The 25,803-nt window shown below is 40.0% G+C and overlaps 2 protein-coding genes across 2 annotated transcripts in view; one reads left to right on the top strand and one right to left on the bottom strand.

Annotated features, from left to right (window-relative positions):
* Window positions 1-5,140: 5,140 nt before the first annotated feature.
* LOC131272152 (uncharacterized) overlaps window positions 5,141-25,803 on the top strand; it is an 84,371-nt gene continuing 63,708 nt past the window's right edge. Inside the window, exon 1 of the mRNA XM_058273792.1 lies at window positions 5,141-6,823. Coding sequence (XP_058129775.1) covers window positions 5,141-6,823 — 1,683 coding nt within the window. The remainder of the gene's footprint in view (window positions 6,824-25,803) is intronic.
* On the bottom strand, window positions 12,818-14,908 carry LOC131272153 (protein snakeskin). The gene is made up of 3 exons (XM_058273794.1): window positions 14,858-14,908; window positions 12,984-13,310; window positions 12,818-12,913 (listed from the first exon to the last, which is right to left on the bottom strand). The coding sequence occupies exons 1-3, from the start codon at window positions 14,906-14,908 to the stop codon at window positions 12,818-12,820; spliced, it is 474 nt and encodes a 157-aa protein (XP_058129777.1).

Here is a 25,803-nt window from a genome sequence, read left to right on the forward strand (position 1 = left end):
GAAGATGTACGGGTAGCTCCCCATGCTATTTTTCATAAATAAAGCAATTACACAAGATAGCTAGCTTAACCGTATAGATGAGTGTGCTGGTCAAAAAACGTGTAAGATTAATTATTTTTATGTAAATAAACGATGATAATAATTTAACTAAATGGGTATACCACTAAATGCATAATTGAACCAACTAAAATCAAATTTAGCTAAAAATTTCTTCGTTATGTTTTTTCAAGTTGCTGAAACACACTAGTAGTGATAATGTAAATGTTTAACAGTATTGGTAAATATTAACCTAATTTCATCCTATATGAATTTATCCACTATTTTAAAATATATCGGTATTATATATCATTATTAATACTTATCGCTTTTGTTTGAAAAGAGTTTTCTTTATTCAAGATTACATTTCGTTAAAACATTGTTCGTACTATTTAAACATGAAACCCTGTAAATATATAAAGCTACAATGAAAGCTAAACCTAATCAGTTCTTCTTCTGAAAACTTATGAAATAAAGCTTTCGAAATAAAAGCTTTGGAAAAAGCTTCAATTTAGACAATTTTTCTCAACCAGGATGATCTTTAAATGCATGTGTGTAGCAGAAAAGCTCGAATAAAAGAGAGAGTAGTAATAGAAAAGCTCGCATAAATGTCTGTCCTACGAGATTAAATTTGAAGTTCTAACGGGGAAAAACACGGCTAGAATCAAGTTGGGTTACAACGTATTTGAAGAAGGAGTAGTTATCGTTGACATTTGAAGAAGTTTATATTTATGATTTGTTAACACCATAGACGATAAGGTCCCGGTAATAAAATCTAAATGATCTTAAATTGATGGGGATCCGCGACAACTGAGCGGTAGCGCCGGTTAGAAAATTAGGTCATGAGCGCCGAAGGCTCACCGCCTTGACGGCGTGGGTTCGAATCCTAACCGAGACCTCCCATAGGACTGACGGTCTCGGTTAGGATCCGAACCAACTAAAACAGTGTTGTAATCCCTTAACGGGTAGGCATGACAAAGACGGTCTTTACTTCAAGAAGAAGATGATCTTAGATAATTTGACAGAGAACCACCAGTGAATCCCAGTCTAATTAGTTGTGTTATCAGTACCAGCTTAATATTCGAAGCATTTCAAGTGTTTTAAATCATTTAGGTAAAATTTTACGAGTGACTGTTAACACATAAATTCAATACAACTTGGTAAATAACTTGTTCCAGCAAGTTTTTATGTGAAGTTTTAGTGTTTTATGTTTTTTAGTTGAATGATGCGTAAAAACTGCAAAAATGATGCGTAATTTCTTGTTTCCAATTATGAATTTAATTTACACATCACGCACATGAATTTATTTTTTTACTTTCATTTTCTAAAAGGTTACGTTAGTGATCGAAATAAGTGAACCAATCCAATTGAACATATTTGTCGAAAAGTATGTTACAAAATTATATTTCAGAAAACAGTTTTGATCCTTGCCGATCAGATTGCACAAACATACTTTTTCTTTGTCACTATTTGGTCTTGATTGGCTGCGAGTATACCACATTGTTTTACCTAGTGTTTGTGGATTGCATATTATTTCACCGTTTTAGCATTGGGACATAATTTACAATTATTAAAGTTACTCACTAACTTTTACATATTCATTTACTTGAATGGGTTTTGTATTGTTTCGGATTCATAGCCCCACCCGAAATGAAAACAATTACGAAAAAGCAAGCTTATTTTACGAAAAAGTCTGTTGACTAAGTAAGTTTTACCAACACATTCAATTTATATTTTTTTGTTGCTTTAAGTACATTTGTTCATTTCATCACTATTCATACTCCTTTGCTTGCCAAAAACTTCACACCATTAATGATATCATACAAGAGATTTAACTATTGAATATGTCTTTCTCCTTCCTAATGACACAGCATTTTTTAAATATTTAAAGGATTTTGAAAGAATATAAATTTGATTTGTTTTACACATTGTGATGGCAGAAGTCATAGATTTTTGTCCATAGAATTGATACACAATCATAAAAATCATTTTGTTTTCAACATGGGAACTAACAATGATTTGCTTTACGATGGTTAGTGCTTTGACCTTATCAGCAAGATTAAAGAACAAATAATGCTGTCATTGTGACTGTGGTGGTTGCAAAAGGTTCCCTCGGTTCACACTCGCGATGACCTACAATCGAGTGTGGACCAACGAAAATAAACAAAACCTGCAATGCCGTGTACGGTACCCCAAGTCTGATTCATTCCGTTTCAGTAGTCGGTCCCATCATACACTGCCATGTCCGCTTACATCATCATCGGGTTAGGTCGCAAATTTAAACCGTAAAATTGACCATCTCGAAGTTTACTGCCATATACCCACAGGCTTCTAGACCCTGCCGTACCTCCCCGCATGCTGATCTATGATGATCGGTTTTTGTTTCCTTACTCAGGGGCGACTGGTAGAAGAATGGAGAACAATAATGAAATTCATACGGAACTGCTACGGGCGAAGGGATGGTGGGTGGCGGGGGAAGGTGGGGGGGGGGGAGGGGTAAGGGTAAATCTGAACAGGAAACAACCGAAATGAAGCAATCGTATTCATTGACCATTCGACGATCGCCTCGCAAACAGATTCAAGTTCCACATCGCGTGATCCAATGCACACCAGCGCACAGTGGGATAAGACAGAACAACCAAGCGAACATTTTGCTTTATTGATTAATTTCATGACAATTTTGATTGTTTCTAAACAAACCAATTCAAACACATCCATTCAAGCATAGCGTTGCATCGAAGCATTGCTTTCAGTGCTTTCATACTCTTCCATTGATACTTAGGTAGAACCTTTATCTTTACTTAAAAGGCTCCATGTCGCAAAAGCTTGAGAAGCCGAATTTTTAGGACTTATTGTTAGCATTTTCAAACAAAACAATATTTCAATGCTTTAAGCTGTTGAAATAACGAAATTATGGATACACTCTTAAAATGTATCTTTTCTACGTGCTGGAATTTTAATTGCGTTTATCCCACGTGTTTCAAAATTGTGTGAAGACTTAGGCTTTTCCTTAGTTAACTTACTGACTATCTTTATAACTTGTTACCATTAATGTATAAATATTTTGATTTTTTTCGAAATGTCCACCTCTCATCCCATCGTCACCGTGTCGAGAGAAGCATTCTCGCACGAGAGAGTGAGAACAAACCATATCCCTTTGAATTTGCCACACTGGCTTTCGCGCAGTTCACACAAAGGAGCCTGAGGCGCCCGCGAACGTGGTGTGGCGTACTCGGGCGTTCTTAGATTGGAGATCGCGCGTCGATCGCGAGAGTATGATCATGGGACAAGCCACAATCGCTGTGCGTAGTGATCGATAGTGTGTGCGTTGCCCATTAACCAGCTGATTAATTAGCGGCATGGTGTCTACGTTAGGGCCGTTTGCGATGCGTTTCGTTGTGCGCGTTGCTGCCGGTGTCAAAACTGTGCGCGACATGCGGTCACATTAATGGCTGGTGGGCCGGACGCAGCCTCGTCGTCGACGGCACTCTCTGCGTGGTTCCTTCCAAACCGGTTGCTGACTAAGCCAAGCTGTTGGTTGATCGCGCGCTGGCGATGCACGGCGGCTGGTTGGCGAGCGTTTGGCTGTCGCACAGCGACTGCACCAACACCCGGGCGACGAGGGCTCCGTCAATAGTACGTGGAGTTTGCGCGTGTAGCAAGGCGTTTGTCAGGTTCGTGGTGCGCGTTTGTGACACTTTGCATCTTCCGTGCGAGCGAACAGAGTGTGAACGCATGGCTCACACAGTCGTTATCGCTGTTGTCGCGATATCGTGCACCGTTCGGTCGGTATGAGCTAGGCGCTGCTGATAAAAAAGACACAGAAATTGTGCCCGTTTCTCCATTAGATTGCTGGCGAATCGGAATGTGTGTCCCCGCGGTCGAGCGGAGTGTGTGGTTCTGTTTGCTGATTCGCCTGGTGAATCTGGCGCACTACGTCTTCCTCTTGGCCCGACAGGTGCCGTCCCGTACTACGTTCCGTTTGAACCACCCTACTGTGTGCATTCCGGTCCCTTTCGTATGCGTACGTCACGCGCCACAGCGGCGATCAGTTTTTGCTCTTTCTTAGGAACAAACTCTCGGTGAACTGGTCGCCGTGTGCCTCAAAGATATCGTTATCGAGCCAACTGCAACAAGCTACCAATAGCGGCAGATTACGTCCACTGTGCTAGTGTTACTGTTCTCTAAACCCGGCTGATGGTGGTGGTGCGTGCTTACGAATTGTGTATGTTAATTGTGCTGTTTATTCGGTTTGTTCGGTGGCGGCAGCGGCTGGAAGCGTAAAGCAAACAACGGCCACGGTCAGAGAAAACCGCAGGTCGGTCCCGCTGCGACAGCGATCGGTAGGAGCGCGAGCGCGCGCGCACGAGATCCGTAATGAGGTACGGAGAAAAAATTGGTATGCGTCGCGATACGGGGTCTCTTGGCACATTGCTCAGTCTTTGATATCAACGACGGTGCGCGGTGTACAGGAGAAAGGAGAAGTAAAAAAGCAGTCGAAGAAGAAAACAATATACGTACAATTATGACAACATCGCGAGGCTTGTGCCACTGTGCGCGTCTTGTATGTATGAGTGTTTAAAGTAGTCGCGTTAACGACGACTTTCAAGGTACTTACGTTTAGTTAAAGCAAAGGCACATTATGTGAGGGTTGTTATTTTTTATCTCCTTCGCTCGAATCCCTTGCCGTGTGCCGCCCGTTGCGTACCTCGAAAGCGGTACCCCGTCCAGCGTCCGAAGACTTCCGATTGACCAAGAGTGCGGTGCGAAAAGTTTCAGATAGCGCGCACGGGGCCGCGTACGTTGACTGCCTGCGCGGAAGGAATTGTTGTCAAAGGGATACGTGTTCTTTGATGGTGTTGCTGGCCAAACGAAAGTGACTTCACTCGTCGATCAACAAGTGTTGTCGAGTTTCGAAGAAAGTAGGGAAATTCCTATCAAAGCACCTAAGAATTGTGAGTGACGTTCGGAATACAGTGTTACGGTGCGCGTTTGCAGCTAACTGTGGGTGGGTGGTGTCATTAGGGGTGCTTTGATTTGTGACAGTTTCGGTATAGTGCAACGCGTGTGCAAGCGTGAATAGTTTGATGTCGTCGAGGCAATCATGCTGAAGATGATGAATCGTTCGAAAAAAACCAACCAAGGAAGCCAACGGGGCGCCAGGGACACGGCACATGGCGGCAAGGACGCCAAGGTGGGGAGGCAAGGGTTGAGCCCCGGTACTAATACCGTGGGCCCGGTAAAGCCATCTTTGGCGTCAATGGCACCCCAACCTCAGGTTGGCGGTCCAGGTCAACCCACGGCACTAGCCGGTGGTGGCGCTGGGGTTGGCGGTCGTTCGAAAAAAGCGAAACAGCAATCCGATGGCAGCAAAGGAGGCGGTAGTAAGGCTACCGGTGGCAGTCGAAGTAGGCGCCCTGCAGTGACCTGCGCTGGGAAGGAAACGCACGCGACGAAGGCCAACGGCGCAACGATGGCAGAGGGAGGGCGAGTTGGCTTTGACATCCCCGGCGGAAATGGTGGAGATGGTGGTGGTGTTGGTGTTGGAGGTCTCGGTTCGCTCGGGCAACCGGCCGGACCGAAAATGGAACGATCGAACAGCTTCTTTCTGGCGCGCAAGCTTTCGAGTCTGTACAGCAAGTTTAGTGGCAGCCGCGAAAATGTGTCCTCCGCCAACGCCGTCTCGCCGAACACCGATGGGAAAGATACGGTGGACCGAACGCAACCATTTCAGTTCGTGCGCAGTCGAAGCATGTCCTCGATACAGTTGAAACGGGCCTACCGGCGCAGTCAGAACGAGTCCACGCTGCAGAATCTTCAGGAGGACGCCATCTTGGAACGGTCGGAAAGCAGCGAGGAAACGGCCGGAACAGCAGCGGGCACGGTGCGTTCAGAAGCGATCGAGAATGTGCCTGTGCCGGAAGCGACTGCCCCAGTCACACCAGACACCCCACCTCCGATGCCACGATTCGAACGATCGAACAGCATCCTAGCGTCGATCAGGCGCAAAATTAGTTTCCGCTCGGATAGACGCTCCTCGACTGTGTCCAGCTGGAGCACTTCGCTCCAGAACCTGCGCCAGGAGGATTTTATGATCAGCTACGATGATCTAAGCTTCATCGACTACGACCAGTTCAATAGCTATGAGACGAACCTGCTAAAGCGACAACCGGCCGCAGTGGCTTCGGAAACGTACCACCCGCATCATACCCCACCTTCGTTGAACGTACAGGATGGACAAACGGAATCGCTGAGTCAGAGTAACGACAACACCCCGGCAGTGGAAGCCACCAATACCGGTGTCATCCGGAGGAGGCGGAAGAACGATAATCTGCTGCGTACCACACTCATCCGCAAGAGCATGGACGTTGAGAGTAATCTCGATCGGGACAAGAACGTGTACCGCAACAGCCTGGACGCCGAGAAGCTGCTGTGCATTAGCAAAGTGAACCGCAAGTCCTTCCGCTGGAGTGCGGACGTGGAACGCGACGTGGTGGCGCTCGATCTGGACAGTGTGGACTTTGCCGCCGGTAAACCTCTGACCGAGTTAGCTGCAAGTCGACAGACAACTCCACCGCCATATGACGTGTGTGACAGTGGAATGATCGATGGTAGTGAAAGTGTCAAACTGGGGACGATTGATGACGGCACCGAGCAGCCGACACTTACGGCGAGCAGCGTTGGCTACGTAAGTCGCAGCGAGAGCATGAAGCGATCCCGATCGTACGGCGGGGAAGGCGGGGTGGCGTTCGAGGAAGGCTTCGGACACCCGCCGAAAAAACTTCAGGTAAGCTCTGTTTGGTTCTGATCTTAGCGAGCAAATGCAAACTACTATTTTGGAGGTCGTTTTGCGTTGTCATGTCGATTCGATAGAACGATAACACTACCGGAACGTATAGCGATAACTCGCCGGAAGCAATTTTTGACTGCTAGGCGTAAGCCTTGATCTCTTGGAAAACGAACCGTATCGCGTCGGATCTGTTGTATTTCGCGTTAACTTGGGGTCTACCAAAGCTGTAAAAAATATTATACTAGTCGTTGATAAGAACGTGGCTCGGCTCGCATACTAACACGACCAAAGAGGTACTACCCGATTTTAATGAATCGCATTTTATTATCATCTACAAAAAGTGAACTTGATGTGAAAACAGCAAATAATCCTACAGGTCTGGAAGCTACGCAGTTTATGAGAGCGTAAAAAATCGTGAAACTATCAAAAGTACGACCTAAAGTCGAAGGGAAAATGAGCTCATATTTATGCTATTTCTCCCAAATAAATGTAGTGCACGAAAATCCTTTAAACGCATCACCATTTCTTTGAATTATGAACTAACTATTAGTCAAAAAAGTGTTAAAGCAGTTTTTTGAAGATTGCCTTTTGACAAGTTTAGCCAGCTCGTAGTGCTGTCCTAAATTCAATAGAGCGTCTTTACCCTGTCCAGGCGATTTTACACCGGAGACGCACTTTAGAATGATCTGTGAGTTCGTAAAGACCATCAGAGAAAAATGGCCGAAGATACCCTTGATACCGAATAATTTTTTAACACTTCTGAAAAATATCGAACATACTAAACCCTTCGAGATGATTGAGGAGATTATCATGTTGAATGAAAATACAATTATTGTTGCGTTTATAGGAACAATAATATTTGTTCATTAAACATTGTCACTGTTACAATTCTTCTGAAAATTTGTTATTAATGTTATCAAAAAGAAAATTTACTTTTTTTTTATATATATTTGGACGGCCAGGCCGTATTGTACTAAAATTTACTTTATATAGTAGAACAAAACATTTCACAACGGAACATTTAAAATTCAATTTTGTTGCGTGTACAGTGACCGGCACGGAAAAGTTCCCACCTCTAAATTATTTAATATTCGCTCAATATTTTTTTCTTAATCCAACTAATTACACTGCAAATATTTTTTGTATCTTTTTTTAATATGTTCTTTACGCGATTTACTTATGAATTGCGAAACAAAGAAACATTTTTATTTCTAGAAAATTTATAAAAATATTTAAAAGAAAACAGTGACAAGATAAAGTGCCCACTTTGAAATTTCGAGTTTTCCATACACTTTTACATTGAAAGCTAACCAATTCAACAAATCTTCTTCTTCTTGGCGTAACTATTTGTTGGTCATGCCTGCCCACGTTAAGGGCTTACGAGACTTTTTACTCTATGTGTACGTGGATAGTCAGTCCTCTCGAACAGGGAAGGGTCCGGCCCCTGTTGGGATTCGAATCCACGCGGTCGAGATGGTGAGCCCCGACGCTCATGGGCCGATTTTTCTAACCGGTGTTACCGCTCGGCTGTCGCGGACCCCCGGAATTCAACAAATATACAGCTTTTTTTGGAGGTTACCATTTTTATTGTTCAGTATAGTCTTTCAGAAGATCAATGCATTTGGTCCAACGAACTCCCAACTTTGTTATGCCGTAATGAAAATGGTTTTCCGGCAGGCCACCAAATACTCCTCCCGACGACTGTAACCTCCTCGTTTGTTGAAAAATGCTTTTCACGAAGGAATTGTTTGATATGTAAAAACAGTTAGGAGCCAAAGGGAGCCAAATCAGGCGAATAGGGTGGCTGTTGCAACAATATGTAGTCCAATTCACAGATTTTCGCGATGTTCTTTTGAGCTGTGTGAGCAGGCACAATGTCTTGAAAAATGATTGTGTTCTTTTACTAACTGGGTCTTTTTTCACTAACGTTTTCCATTGAAGTGGTCAAAAAGGTTGCAACAATAGTCAGAGTTGATTGTTATACCAGTTTGAAGATAATTCACCTACAAAATCCCTTTTGAATCCCAAAAAACTGACGCCAACACCTTCTTGAGCGATTTCAGAACACGGACTCGCTTCGGACACGAAGAACCTGGTTCATAGCATTCCTTAGTCTCTTGTTTTGATTCAGGATCATGATGGTAGATCCAAGTATCATCCATTATCATGCCTCGGCGCAAAAAATCGCTTTTGTTCTTTCGAAATCGCTCGAAATGTTGCTCAGAAACCCGCATATAGTTTTCTGAACCCCAAAACCACAGCCAAAATATGCCCCAAAACCTCAGCCAAAATTTTTCCATGGGAGATGCCTATAGTGTGACTTATCTTCAACGCTTGTACGGCCACGTTTCAATTCCAAAATCCATCGGTAAATGATTGGAAATGAAGAAGACGACTCTTCTAGTTCTTTCATCATCTTTTCATGGATCTCAGTCGGCAATAAAATTTCAAAAACAAAGAACTTAATCACAGACTGATTTTCAGATTTTTACATTATTGCACAATGTTCCAGCACGTCATCTTCATAACGCGTGTATACACGAATGAATTTACGGATCGAAATGATATTTAGAGTAAGTTCAGGAAAGATGGGACAGGAATTTTGGATTTTCTACTACTACATATAGGGCATAGTTTAACAGGGGGGAGGAAATGTGATGGTCTGGAGTTGTTTTTCGTGGAGTGGAGAGCCTTGAGAACATTAACGGTATTATGACCGTAGATTACAACATAAAAGTTCGACGCAGGCCGGCGGACGCAAGTTCGACATACTGCCAAGAAGACGAAGTCTTTCTTCCCGTCTTGTCGGACTGTTGAAATGGCCTCCTCAGAGATCAGATGTGAATTTGTGGGCAATTCTCAATGACAAAATCGAATATCGAATACAAACGACTATTTTGAAGCTCGTGGCCACACTTGGGAAAGAACTCGATCCCCTACAGCTTAAAAACATAGTGGAGAGCATGTCAAAGCACCTTCGATACGTTCTAAAAGCTTTAAGAGATCACATTAAATATTAAAATGCAATTATTATTAATATGTATGTTTACTAATGAAATGACCAGCGATTTACCTTCCGAGGTGTTTACTCGGGACCGTTGTATGCAAATAACAAGATCAGGTTCCTTAAGTAGTACTAGTGGATTTCAACACATTATCAACCATTGATAAGTGGCGGTGTAAACTAAAACAGTGCGAAAATACCTGCCCTACTCCGGAAAATTGTTGGGAAATCTAAGATATACCTCTTTGTGCACTTGATGGCGATCGTTGTACGAATGGAGCAGAGTTGAATGCGATTGTTCTCGAAAGTAATGCCCCAATGCCTCCTCTCGTTTGATGATATACACTTAATGTCATGAGATACTTTCGTCTATCTCAAACCTTTTTTTGATGCAAAACTGGGCCAAAATAGATACAAATAAATCTTTTTTGGACTGAATCAAAATTCCTATGCGTTCTGATACTTATAGCTGATTGTTAGAGTATTTTCTAGACGAAAATGGGATCATCAGCAAAAAAGTGGATACTAAAATATTAAATTAAGCATTTAAACTCACTTATTAAACAATGGCAAAGGTTAATAGTAGTTACGTAAATATTTTAAAGACTATTTAAATCATAAAATACATAAAATTTTTTTTTTCTAAATGGGCCCAAACTGGTTCACAGGTGGGTCAAAATAGCCACAGTGTGAAAAGTCTGTTTGGAAACTGATAATTTTTCAGTGTAAACCCCAGATAAACTAAAAAATATGTATTTTATTTCATGTTTAGATAGCTACTCCACATTAGCATACCAAGTTTATCGTTATTTTGTCGATACAATGATTGTAACGATTTCCTTCGTGGTGACGTTCTACTAAGTGGACCAAAACTTGATGTTTTTCCCTAGTAGAAGAACATACATTATTGACATATAGGTTAGTTTTGCTGGAAATAAAAAATAGCAATATTTTCAGTGTAAATCTCCAGAAAGGTAATTGTTTTTTTTGTGGTAATTGTTGATTTAAAAAAATGTTCGGAATTGTCATAAATGTAGATAAATATGTTTGTGCAAGAAGTACAAGTAACTACATTCAATTGTAAAATTTCCCAAAGAGAGACTAACGCCATGCATCCTGCATTGACTGAATTTTGTTTAGGGGAAAGTGTAGCAAGATGCCCCGGTGGGGTAAATGCATCGGTTTTTATTTAACGGAATTAATCCATTTAACACAAAATGAAGTAAAAGAATGTGTTCATTAGAGTGTCTAATACATCATATTGCAATCTAACAGATACTGAACTTAATTGAATTCATAAACCTTACGGAAGAGACACAAATCAAAACATCCACGGGGACAATATGCACCCACCGAAAGTTCGCGTTTTTAACAAGTGATCTGAGCTCGATACAATGAATATGATCGTTAGTTATCCGTGATCTTAATTTTGGTTCGTTTGTAAAAAAAGTTGCTCAAGGTTCAAAGCTATTTCTCAAAAATCGATAATATTGTTGCAGCTAATTTAATTAAATTTTGAATAAATCGGAATAAGCTTTATAACATGTACTTCAACTAGCTTATGGAAATTTCTCTCTATGATTTGTTTTAGAAAGCATGTCAATTCATTGGAAATTCTAACAAAATCTAAGTGCATAGCAAATTTATTGGTAAACATCCGTAATATCATTCAGAATGCTCTTGCAGCTCGCTCGTCTGTTTAGTTTCCCATGAACACTATTTATTTGCTTCTCTCGAAAATTCATCGCAAATTTATAACAGGTAATTTAATACAGTAAAACCATAAAAGTTTAAATCATTCTTTTTAAGTTAAAAGCACGCTATTAAAATAAACATTGGGAAGAAATGAGGCCCGCGAGGTTAATTTAGTTTGACATCACTGGTGTAAGTGTTTAAATCCTTCGTGATTGACAAATGGTATCGAGTGTTTATTCAAGCCTGTAGCACTTTTCTAAAAATCTCTGAAAAAAGAGGCCTGTGATCCATATTCAAGAAGTAGGGTTTTAAGAGAATTAGCGACTCATGTTTTACAGAATAATCTTAACCTGGTGTAATAATCCCAACCTAGTCTGTAGCGGTATAAAGAATTGATAATTTATTTTTCACATATTGAATATCTGGCTTGTTGACTATTATGGCACAATGAACAGCTTTATCAGTACCATAACTTAAAAAAAAAGTTTAAATAACTCTTGAAATAACTCTTGGCAGGCATGACCAACACGGTCTTTACGACTAAAAGAAGAATAAGATGCATCTAAATGACTCAAGTATTTTCGTGAAATTTTCACCATGTACCTCATTATACTAAAAAAGATACACTTAGCGCTACTATTATTATTCTTCATTTTAAAAGTATTAATTAAATTTTGAATCTTAATGTTGCATCATTTTTGAATTCATGTTTGGGTAATGATAATAATCAAGCCAAGAATAAACGGATATTTTAAAAGAATTGATTGTAAGTAAACTATGTTTGTACAAGATAGTAGCAATACTTGTTACCTCAAATCGAACATGAATTCTTCGGGGTTCTTATGAATACATTGCTATCGCTTTTGTGATGTTGAAACTCTGTGAAAATGAAGCATGCACTTACCTACCATTTGAATGCAGTTTTCCTGGTTTGAATTTAGTTTAAACTATGCAGAACCAGTGTTTTACTTCTATCTTTATTAATAAAAATCAAATGAAGTCATTAAGCCGTTGCTCAAACAGCTTTACTTTGAGCCCTATTGTTAATGGTATAGCTTATGGTGGGGAAAGGTGTAGTTGCAAACTGTCAAAGTGTGAACTGGACGCACTGTAGAGGTACGTTGCAAACGACTCGGTGTTTACTAGCCACAAACTATGATCTATGTTTTCAGTGTCAAAATTCGGTATGAATAGTAAATAGTGGTATCTTAGAATTTCTATTTCGCGCACACATAATAAAACTACCTAAACAATGTCAGCAATAGTCACCTAGGGTTCATCTTAAAATGTATTTAGGCGTATTTAGTATAGTGAATGAAGGCCAGAACGGTATCGGCCAGGTAGAGGGCTCCGTTGATGACGCACAGTGCGCCAAGCGCCAGTCCAGCCTGCAATAGGTGTTCAGCGGTGGGACATTAGTGGGTGGGGATTTTTTTGGCGATGAATTCGATTTCTTACCGTCCGCTCGGAAGTGATGTTCTCGAAGTCGTGCTCCGCCAGGTAGCCGTGCCAGTAGTGCAGGGCTGTACCGCCGACGGCCACCCACATGAACGTACCGACCACGTTCATGATCGTGTCGGAGAGCTCGTACTTGTGTTTGGTGGTTCCGAAACCGAAGGTGATCAGCTGCACACCGGTGTAGATGATGAAACCGACGAACACCCCGGAGGCCACGATTTCCGCATCCGGACTCTTCTCCTCGTTCAGGTTCCAGGTTCCTCCAATACCAAGGAAGTCTCCTCCATAACCGGTGCGGTAGATGATAAGTACCACAATGTTAATAACCTACGGAAATGAAAAACAAAATCTGTAGAGCATGCTTCAGGCGTCATAGCTTTCTGGAAAACAATAGCCTCGCTAATGGTGTTGGCAATTTAATTTGGAAATGCACTACGGACAGCTAGAGTACCGTTTTATAGTGCACATTAGGGAACGCTGTTACACCGGCTACCAATGGTAGCTTTTATTGGGAGATTCTTCCCTCTGTATCATTGATATCCTGAACGGAAGGCCCAGTTTTCGGTGCGGGTACGGCGAATCATAGCGAATCAGCCCCCGTTCTATCGAGAGGGATTGTAAAATGACAGGAAATGGACACGGGTAAGTGCACAACCATAACATTGTCCGTCCCTGGGATGGCGCAGCATTATTGGAATGTCGTAAAGATGGTATACGTATGTGCCACGCTTCATTATGATGGGAATAAAAGCACCGACCCGGTCAATCCTGTATCGGCCCCCGGCTAGGTTTGGTATTCTTAGCGAAATTTCCCAAGTGAGTGCATTTGTTCGCACTCGTAAATTGTACATTCCTCATACTTGTTGGTAGAAACAATGTTTTGCTTGCTTTGTGGCAATGTTGGCGCATTTTGTATGCTTGTTCGATTACGCCTTATGCGGGATTCCTATAATGCGTTTGTGTGTATGTATGTGTGTCTTTGTTGTATAAATTCTTCGTTGTATTGAAGTCATATTCAAGAGAATTCTATAACAAACTTTGCCTAATGTTTCTATTGTGAAAAAGAACGCTTATCTTCCTATTACAAGTCCAATGAAGAAGAATCTATGGAGTTAACCAACGGTAAACGAAGGGCCTTGGCTTGAATAGCAGTACTTTTTTTACGTTCACGATTTGGGCCCGCACCCTAGCGTTCAAAACGATGGAAGTTGTAGCTATCTTCATGCTTATCTTATCACCTGTAACACACAACCAGTGTGTGGAGCGATAATTCAAGTTTCTCTGAATTGTGACTTCCAGTACGATAAGGCTTGAACAATCTGTCCTTTTTTCAACAGGTTGATATTTCTCTTAACTTAATTGACCTTATTAAATTCCTAAAATGTTAACACAATATTTAAATATGCGCGGCACGTTCAATCTGTAGGTCTATCCCGGACATTTATCCGATTCAATCTAAGACCCGGCGAATGGCAAAGAATAGAATTGACATTCAAATTTGTTGTGGCTGTCATGACCCATCATAACCTGTAAAAGGGTGTGGTTTCCCCGACTCGCTTTTGAGTCGGGACCAGTTATGAAAGCTGTCTCGTTCACACCTGCCTCAATTTCTTCACACTTGATCGGCCAACACCCAATTGCTAACGAACGCAAAAGCGATGATGACTAATCACTTGACCGTATGTTGGATATTTGAAGCATAATAGCTATGCATTTCTAACATATACGAGTTTTGTCCACTTTTGTTTTCCAGGTTTAGCACAAACATTAGCAGCAACAAGCGCTGTTGTGCTAGAATTGTTGTCGGCAACTAGAACTGTTGACGGAACTTTGTCAGATCCGCATCCGTTAGGTTATCAATATGTTTCACTCACCACTTTGAACACTTTTATGAATATGGAACCGACAGTTTCTGCGGACACCATTTTGTCGGCTGGGATAGTTGCGTATCGGGGCGATGCACCACGTTGCTCACTGATTCTAGCGCGACCGGTATCGTCGTCTCGGTTTTGCGGTTGCCTCAGTTGCTCTCGTCTTCGAACTGCTGCGAAAGTAGTCGGACCAGCTGGAGGAAAGTAAAAATTGTACAACCTTTCTCCATCAGACATTGTGGTGGACCATGGTTTGAGGATAACCGTTTAATCCTTTCGGGACATTCTGTGGCCTGATGTCTGATGTATGCGGATGGTGCACGTGTGGTACGTACCTTCTGTTGGATGGGGCGTTCGGATTGATTCTGATTTGAAAACGACACTCGTAACCGCAGCACGGTCACCGATATCGCCGCCGCGACACAGGTTCAGCACCTGCTTATCAGTGGTTGGCATGAGATTAGATAAGGCGTGGAAAATGGGTTCCACAACGAACCAACCTAACCAGCGACACCATGCCCGGTATGATAGTTGTATTGGTATTTCGCGGGATGCGCTCCTGGCTAGTGCCGAAGATAACCACATTGCCATGAGTAATGGCTCTACAATGCATACTTTAGACTGTACGTTTGCTGTAGACACATTTCGAAACATTGCACGAATGTCTACAATGTATTGGAGTTTATCTTCACTGTTACGTTTCTGTAAAGGCCATGGTACACCTCATACTCCAGACCTGTTTGAAATGATTTCAATGTATTGATGATTTCTGTTGGCTTGCATAAAATTTCAACGATGTTTAAAGCTGCCTGTGAAAAGCAACTTCAATTTGAAAAAACTTTGAACTCTTTGTATTACAATCTGATTGTAGTTTCCAAATTAACCTCATCAAATTAACGACAGGCTTCATGCGACAGACTTCCTCATAGTTGTGAATGACTAAGACAACATTCCTTAGAACTCATAAAGTGGGGAATGATTCACAGCGGAAGCTTTCGATAACGTTGCGTTATCAACATTGATTTTAGTACAATATTCATTCAGTCTTTCATCAAGCACTCACCACTTCGAGGTTTTTCAGCCACAACACAGTCATATATTTCGCGATACTTTATTGTGCGGGTTTGGAATAACTACAACGTTAGCAAAACTCGTAAAAAATATTGTGTAAAAAGCAAAAAAAAGTTCGAATGATAAATAAAAGTTCCTTTTGATATAATTCAATCTTTTAATATTTTGTTACAATGTTTAAATTCGTAATAGATTAAATATACAATGATCAACGCTTTATGTTATGTTTTCTTAAATGATATTCAAACCATGACCTGCTAGACCATTTTATCAAAAAACAACAATAAGGTATTGCACCAGCAGAGTTTGGCCCCTGCATATTAGATTCTTTGGAATGCCATTTTCCTATATTGTGAAATATTTGACAAGGAATCGATATTCAACTGATCCACAGCCTTTTTATGTCCCTGTGGGATGCTTCTATATTCTACACTACAATCCGAAAGGAAAAGCATTAGTCCATCGAATGAAGATAGAGTGGAAAATTGTGCAAATTTAATCACAAATTCACGAATGTAATCACTTAAGAATATTTGACAAGGGTCTGGTGGCGAGTGAAATGTAAAATCAACCACAGCGACCGCAGTGAGGCGTAAAGGCCCTGTCCTGCTGTTTCGTACTGGGAGGAGCACAATATCTTCACTTTTTTGTACGATTGATACAACACTCGAAAGGGGAAAGGACTGAAGGTGGAAGATGATAGAAATTTGTTGAATATTTATGCTAATTACGAGTAAACTCTTGTGCAAGCGACATTTTGAAAAAGTTTGTTAAATGTCGCCCTGCTGAAGGACGTCATAAAATAGTTAGTTCTCTGTTGGGCGACTTTTGAGTATATTTGATCACCAGTGCAATGAGTCGAAAGCGTGTTCTTGATTTTGGTTTGAAATTGTCGTTTCCTCTCTACGCAAACCGTTTCCTTTCCTTTTAGTACCGGTTTCAGTAGTTCAAGTCAACCAAATGCTATGTCTAACTTGTGGAAGTACGATAGCAGGTAAATGACAATTTCATAATTGTTAAGGAAGAAGCATGCCGTACCGTCCATTCATTGACTTAGAACTAATATCCTGATAACTACAATTGTTTCAGTTTTGAGTAGAGTTCTTCTTATTGACCGGTCATTTAAACATTTGATTGCCGTAAACAAATGTTATGTGTGAATCAAATGATAAATTACATCATAAAAAAGAAAGGAGGAACTTCACAAAGTTCATCTTATTAGGTTGGTCTATAAAGCATAGCATAAAGCACGCGATAGTAGAAACACCTGTCATTAAGTGGTTCTGATTCAGTTGGTGTTAGGTTACTTGAAGTGGACATGTTTTAACTTTCAAGATAAACTATCTACAATCTTCAACTATGCGCAATGTTATACTCCAATCAAATTTCTTTTATTGTTGCTCATAAAAATATGTTCATACAATTATTAGCTCCTTATGATTGAAAAGCATCTAGTTAACAATTATTAATTCCTGTTTTATTAGTTTTGATGTCCACCTTGACTTTTTCTCAAATTTGTTTGTAGTTCAGTTCGCCAGTCGCTATTTATACATATTTTTTGCACTTTATTCGAAGTTTTCTGGTAAATCATGTTTCTATCAAGAATGCTCGATCAGTTGAAAATTGTTGTGATCAGCTACAGGTGATCCGATATTCGTAAATATCTCTTCAACGTTATTGATTCTAGGCAAAATCGAGTCAACAGACCCGTCATCGGTGTTTGTCAGAAAAGGAAAACACAATGTTCATCGGTAGTATCTTTTATCCACACCACCGTCCCAGCTCTGTGTAGCAGAGATTTTCTTTTTAAACCACCAAAATGTCAAAAGATATTCGGAGGACAATAAATGACCTTTAATCCGCCGTTGTTGGCACGATTTTATGATTTATTTTAGGAAACCATTTTACACCATTCGCTACCAACTCACATGTACACCACCTAAGGGTTTAGATCAGGGATGTCAAACATACGGCCCGCGGGCCACATCCGGCCCGCAAGAACATCGGATCCGGCCCTCGACCCCTTTGAAGCAATACATCGAAAGTTTGGATCATTGAGTATTAGCTTTTGTTTGAATAGCCAAATGGTTTTTGGTGAATTGAATGAATTGCAAACGAACTGAATGAACGTCAATTTAAACAATTTCTATAAGAAAGTGATGTACAACTTTGATCCACATCACGCCGATATATTGCGGTTGACAAGAACAAAGATTTCTCACAGATTTTCGAGACAAGAGAATAAATAGTGTTCATACGAAACAAACGTACTGAACTACAAGAGCATTCTAAATAAAATAACAGATGTTGAGCAATAAGTTAGCTGTAGTAATAATGCACATTTACTTATTTGATATCTTAAATTGACTAAAAATCAAAATGGACAAATGTTAAAGCAACCTTATCTTTTACTGAAAATTGTAAATTTGATAAAAAGTTATATAATATTTAAAACATTTGAAGGTGTTAAACACGATTGACTGTTTGGATCAAACCACACTGATTAGAACATATTTTCATCAATCCAATCAATTTTAGGTTTTGGCCCGTAAACCTACTTTGGGGGGAAATCTGGCCCGCGAGGTCAAACGAGTTTGACATCACTGGTTTAGATCGTTGTCTTAATATAGCCTGCAGCTTGGTATTGAAACCTTCGCTCGGATATGCTTTTCAAGGCCTTCTTTCTCCAGTGTCAACAATCGCTACCCGGTATTAGCTTAACCGAACGTAAATATGTACTTTATTCCTAAAGCTTCGTTTTTTGGAAAGAACGTAGTAAGGCTGTTTGCTGTTGTTCTTTCACCTTTAGAACCTGCCGTTGTGTGCGTTACTTTTTTTTTGTGGGGACACACTCAAATGTGAACACCTCTGTCGACACTCCATCGTTTGTTGGCGTTTCTTTTTTTAATACCTTCCTTTTCCTCATACCTGCATGATAATGATGGTTTATGATGGAGTGTTTAAAGTGCTTTATATGCTCGCGGTGGAACGCTCAGACACCAGTTGTTTTATCCGAAACTTCAACACACTTCTCCCGCCCGGTTGACGAGGGGCAAGGGGGAACCGTTCTGGGGGGTCTGGTTATTAATTTTTTATACCTTTTGCCAGCGGCACCAGCGTCATCATGGCCTCCAGCGACCCGACCGCCATTAATATCCTTCAACGCTGCAGGATGGCCCTCAGAAAGCAATGTCTGTAGCGTTTATCCGACGCACGGCATCAATCTGCGCCAAGATTCGGGGTCGCCTTTTCCGGGGACTGACACTCGCTATTCCGAGGGTAACTGCTATTTTCACCACTTTTTCCACCCTTCATGCAGATAGACCATACGTCCCTTCTTAATCTGTGCGCGTCAAAACTGAATAGCTAACGCAAGAAAAACAAACATTTCCTTGTTCCCCAGCGTCGATGTTTGTAGGCTTTTCACGGTTGCGCCTGTTGTGGAATTATCGCTTGTCCCTTTTCTATTAACAATCCCTCTTTTTAGGGGTAAGGGAGGGAAGGCAAAAGTAACAGTGATAATGTGAACAATGGCGAACACGAAACGACAGTCACATTCACACCAACACACCATCTTCCTACCCTGACACCAGGTATATTCTGTCCCTCGATGGTGGATTTAAAGTGGTTCCTGTCGCCAGGATATACTCTGGTTTGTACCCTTCATATGTATGTGTGTGTATTTGTTTAACTTAGAAAAGTGGACGTAGAACGGCATCGGTTGAGCAAAATGTAAATAAGCAAAAGAAAAGTTTCACCAATTCTTCCAACGCTGAAACAGCTTTTCGAGGTTTTTCATGGCCCTCCTTTTCCACTTCCTTTTCAGTCCAGCTGGAGGACAAACCTTCACGAGCCTTCACACGTGTCGGTGGGAAATTTAAGGCGTGCTTTTTATTTTGTTTTTTTTTTCAGTGATCGACACATTTCGCTGTTTGGATGTAACTGGTCCGCTGGGAGCGATAGTATATAATCGTGATTGTGTGCCAAATTGCCGTGAACCTGGTTTGACCAGTTCTGCATTTGTTTTCTCGTTAGTGGCAGCTTACGTGCGAGTTGATTTAATTTTTATGGCTTTTCACACGAAAACTGCACGATGAAGACAGGACGATGAGAAGACACGGTTGATTGTCGATAAGCTTTCCGCTATTTTTGCAAGCCAAAGCTGCACACATACTATGGTGCCCCTTGTTTTGTCTCCCAGTAAAATCAGACCAATTTTTCCCAGTAAAATCAGACAGACCCCAAAATATAAATATGTTACTAAATGTGTTTAATTTGTTTTGTGTTACTCACGATAGTCTCCCCTAAAGCTTTAATATCGATTTCAATTTTGATTTCGATAGATGATATTGTTCTAACTTCATTGCAACTTCATTTATTGCACATGATAAGCTTTGCAAGGCCCTACGATACGGTTATTCCACCCAATACGGAATCGACATAAAAAAATTGGAAAACCCTGCTCTACAGCATTACTTCTCACATTTTTCATCGTTGGTGTTTGGTTCAATTAGTTTGAATTAGATAACTATAGAAAATATTTGAATATTTTTCTCAAAAATTCGTGAGAAACCATGCGCCTCCATTACAACTCTAATCAAATTTCCTTCGACACTGCATCGCATAATACTTTGACTTTGAGAATTTTATTTCCTATAAGTGAGAAGTAGAGATTTAAATTAAATCCATCGGATTTTATATAAACCCGGTTAGTTTCCATCTGAATAGTTATTTTGGTTGTATATTACGTCACAAAAAGTAGCGGTGCTACATAAAACAGTAAACATACAAACAAACATTCAAACAGAAACAAAACGAGTTGTAATAAGAAATAAGGGAAAAGTAACAAATCGTGGATCTAACACAAGGTAGAGGAAATATGCATGAGCTTTTTACGATTCATCCCAACGCTCGTTTCTTCAACAGCGGTACGTTCACGCAAGCGGTGCTGTCGGTATCCGTGCTCTCGAGATTCAATCTTTCTGGGATCTGTGCCTGCCCTAAGCGCTTTACCAGTGGATTCCACTAATCTTGGATTCTGCTGAAGGCAAACTAATGCGTTTCTACGCTCACCTTTCGTACCCTTCGTAAGAGTATTGACTTGGTTTTCGCCGTTATACGTTGTACCGGTAGCTTGTTCACGAAAACCAACATGAAAGTAGATGTCCATACCAGGGACTGTAGTGCAGACAAGTTACTCTAAACAATAGTCCGGTACAGTAAATGCATAGATACACGAATATATGTGTCGCAAAAATATGTTGTTGCACAATGCTACATATCCATTTAGTTAATGTTATATGTAAGTTTATTATGCGTAGAATTTTCTCAAAAAACCTTGCCAGGATGAAGGTAACATCTGTTTCATGAGTGTCATGGTATTTTCATACTGTATACTGAACAATAACCATTCTATTAATATGAAAATTATACTACAGTATGTTTGTTGTTATCAGTATCTGATAGAAGGCAGATTTGTAGAATAATTGTGCACAGTCCATCCAAATAGCCATATGAAAAAAGTGTTATCTGATGAAAGAAAATTTAATATAACAAGCATTACACATGACGGCCAATCGCAATGAATTGTATGACAGTAAGAAACTTACAGAATTTAATATACAGGCTGGCCCCGGTTTTCGTCACCAAATGGGACTTTTACAGCGACGAAAACCGAGGCTAGCGGACTACAGTTCTTACGTTTATAATACCTACGTTGGATGTGTACATTATTCTCGTCTGAATTTTTAGTGGTTGATATGAAGGTGTTCTTGAAACTTTAACAAAGCTTTTGTATTTTATCATCAAATCAATGGCCACCAACCGTTTTATATTTCGTTTTACTTCTTTGGTTTCCATGCCGTGTAGGTTTACAATAATTCATTCAGTGCTTCAATTGGAAGATATTTTTGATTGAGCAAAGTAGTCTGAAGCAGAAAACCTGTACCACTTGTTTATGAGTCCATGTTCGGATCTTCTGTCATACAAAATGCATTGAATCATATGAGTAAAGAACAAAGCACTATAAACCAGCTTCGAACGATTTGTCAAACGACGAAAACCGAGGCTGACGAAAACCGGGGCCAGCCTGTACTGTACTATGCCCTTTTTGATCAGATTACGACCCGCACGTATATAAATTGAGCATAATTGAAAGCCAATATTATGCTTCTTCTCGCCACGACGTTCGTAAATAATCATACCAGAATAAATATTTGACGTTTTAACATTTTGTACATGTCTTCAGACAGTTATGTTGTGAATGTGTTATTTTAAAACAGCTTCACCATAAAATACAAAAACTATGCAAATGGCTATTTCGTAATTTTTGAGGAAGTTATTCACATCGGTCCGCTTTGGCTTCGACAACCCTACAATGTTTTTTTTTTTGGAAACACAGACAAACAAAAATTTATTCCCCAACAAGACTTGCGTTATTTTTGGAGGCAAAAAGGCTTGGTACTTCAAAAGGGCACTCGAGTTTTACGAAGTTGGTTGCGAAGATTCGGACCATCTTGAGCTACATGGCAACATTTTTCGATAACACCTGTGAACTCTCCTGCAAAAGAGAAAGCATATGCCAAACCTTAAGCGGGAAGGTAGTAAAGTACGGTTACGAAAAACACAAACGTTGGCCAAGGAAATTTGCTCTTTTTTTCGTTATGGAGCGTGAGCTGGCGAATTTTGCTACCCGTATCAGGGGTGTTTGTCCGTGTGAATTAAAATGGCTTGCAATATGCATGAGGATTCTGTTCAGAATGCTGCCAAGAAGCTGGGTGCACTGAAGATGTTGCCTTAACTCGTGTTTTCGCTTTCGTTTGAAGAAAAGATCTTTCTCTGACTTTATTCTTTCCGTCTGCTTCAGTATTCTGAGTGAAATCTATTTTTAGAACAGTTATTTTTAGTCGGTTACTTTGTAATTGTACCGAACGCACGGTGCTTAAGGCTTCACAAAGTATGGGGATAACGTATCATCCTGATAAAAATAAAATCGATGAATTATTTTTCTTATTTAAGATCTGCAAAAAATCCTCTTTAAAAAAATCTTATTTAAGATCTGCAATTCAAATGTTTGCAAGATTTTAAATTACTTCTGCATTGACTATTTTTGTGGAATGGTTTTAAAATTTTATTTTTACTGACAGTAATCGTAGTTTCACGATCGTTATCGTAGACAGTAAGTTTTATATCAATGTTGCTGTGCTAGTGCAAAATGCTGTGTAGTATTGCTTGTTTTGCATTTAAAGTTTTCTTTGATTATTAAATACTCACTTTTGAATAATAGTGTTTTCAATGCTTCATTATAAAGCACTCTGATCATAAATTATATTTTAATTCCTTTTCTGTATAAAACGTTATTTAACTTTAGTTTTTCTTTTCTTACAGGTATGTTCAGCAAAAGAAACTGTTCAAAGGACGTGTAAGCCAATATTTTAGAGAATAAATGCGCAAAACATCCATATCGCAGATGTTAAAGTGTTTCTGTTTATTTCTACCTGACTGGAGTTTTTCGTATTGCTTCCGGTCCCTCCCGATTTTGACCAGCGATGTCGGTATAATCGAAATGCTGTGCAAAATCTTTTTCTCCAAGGGAATATCAAAACATTTCAATGTTCGTTTACCACTCGCAGGTGACAACTGGACCAGATTGCATAATATTATAGCTTGTTTTGCATCCTCAACTTGGTCCCCACTGGGAGGAGAATTTTTGATTTGGAAATCAAAGTTTGTACAACTCATAGTCTGTGGAATAACAGAATCCAAATGTGTTTTAACTTCTTCACAGTTTTGCCCGAGCCTGACTTGGGCAAGCGGATGGAATTTGTACTGCGTTGTCCTGATTTGTGACACTAATCAATGCAATTGAATCAAATTTTTACTTAATATACAATAATGTGCAAATAATACATATGCAAACTGACCATCATTTAATAAAACAAATCCTCCCCCGAAGCCCCCCCCCCCCCCCCCCCCCCCCCCCCCGCAAGTAGTAATAGGAGTAAGCACACTAAAAACAAAACATTTTGTACCTATATTATGTAGAACTTAACACAGCAATACAATGAAGCAACGAGAAACTAAGCCCTTTGTTGAATATTAACATTTTATGCGAATGGCATAAGATTTTTTAATAAGGAATTTACAGTACACATCATACTGAGACCCGATGTTAAACAAAATCCAAATTGCAGCCGCGAACATAGGTGAAGAAAATTTTTCGTTCATATCACTGTGCCGGGCAGGAACAATCGTAAGCTTCTTCCAGTGGAAGACACAATATGGAACAAAATCTTTGAAATGAGAATTACGCCATTTTCCCTTAGGCGATTTGGCAAAGAAGTGGAAATAAATCACCTATTCATGTACCACCTGTGCTTTTTTCCCCAACGAAGTTTAAAAGTTGGCGTTGTTTAGATCGGATTTTAAATAACTGACTCCAAATACAGATTACACCTATTTCTGGTTTGTTCTGTCTAGACGCCAGAAAACTGTACACTCCCAAGTAACATTTTAAGTTTTATCATGGTTCTAGCGATGTTGTTCATGCTCATCATTAAGTCTCATCTTAAGAGTAAAATATCTTAAAGGCTGTAATAAAACCTTCATAATCCCGTTTTAAGTGTAAGAGGGCCCACTCTACAGAACGTTGTCAAAACCATCCCTTAAAACCTTTTCTTAAGTACTTAACATACTCCGTAGAACCTCCTTAAGGGCACAATAAAAAACCATTCGTAAACACCAAAGTAATTGTTGTTATTGAGAGATTTCGGGAACAGTTTCTTTATCCAAGTATACATTGTTCATTTTTTTCGGTGACGGTCATGGCAAACTATTATAAATTCTACAATCGTTCATCATGTCTTTAGTTATCGAAAAGTTAAATTGTCATATAGATTTCAAATAAGGACAACATCTTCATTATGGATAGGATAACATCTTCATGAAAAGTATTTTAGCAATCTAAATATCCTTATATTTTCGCAGATCAAGCTGGTTGCTATAGTAATCAATACTACGTTATCGGAAAAGCTGTTTGGAAGTTTTTGCTAAAAGTAATTGCACTTCATAATTGTGGTCATAGTGAAAGTATCAATCATCCGTTGTAAGTTAGGGACCTCGAAGCGAGAACATAATGCATCATGACCATGAAGACGCAAATTCTGTTTTTCTGCGGGACTGTTGATTTCGATTTGTTTCCTAATCTAGCAGCAGGCTACCGGTTGGATAGCATTTTTGCATGAAACATGAGACAACAGAAAGTACAACTTTCTGCTATGCAACAGTACATTGCTAAATTTGAAAGATTATACAATAAACCCGGTATGATATAAAATAGTTTGGGATAGGGGATAGCATTTTATTGTTCGTCGTAAAAAAACAAACATTTCGGGAATCAAACAAATCAATTAAATTTCAAAGAATCTATCTGTATTTGAAATTTAATTCAATTTACTGTTCAGAAAACATACAAGTAAAATGATGAAGCTAATGTTGTAGTTAGAATGCATATTTTCACGAAGTTATAAGAGAATCCTTGCTCTTAAGACCACGTTAGTGAAGTATGCCAGTACCTAAAGACGAAGTATATGGGGAACTTCTCCAACGTAGCTCAATATTCGTAATAACGAGCCGCAAAATTTAATCAACGAAACAAAAAACAAACTCTTATCAAACATCATGTTTGCGCCCGTTATTACATGCCACGTTTGTGCCATGTCGCATAAACTCAAACCCACTCCGCCACAACTAAAAAACCAAATGTGTACCCAAGTTTATGCTGATCTCAGTTCATTGATGTGGTGTTCCGCTCGGCGTATCATTTATCCCTCGGTTTTACATTTTATTTTACTTCGGGTGGCTGAAAGGAACTGTTCGTG

Source organism: Anopheles coustani, chromosome 3, assembly GCF_943734705.1.
Source record: "Anopheles coustani chromosome 3, idAnoCousDA_361_x.2, whole genome shotgun sequence".
Lineage (NCBI taxonomy): Eukaryota > Metazoa > Arthropoda > Insecta > Diptera > Culicidae > Anopheles > Anopheles coustani.

Excerpts from the sequence above, each read along its gene's own strand:
- LOC131272153 (XM_058273794.1), bottom strand. The coding sequence starts at position 14,908 with ATGGTGTCCGCAGAAACTGTCGGTTCCATATTCATAAAAGTGTTCAAA. Across the intron at positions 13,311-14,857 it reads TCATAAAAGTGTTCAAAGTG|GTTATTAACATTGTGGTACT; the intron begins GTGAGTGAAACA and ends TCATTTCCGTAG. Across the intron at positions 12,914-12,983 it reads ACATCACTTCCGAGCGGACG|GCTGGACTGGCGCTTGGCGC; the intron begins GTAAGAAATCGA and ends CACCTATTGCAG.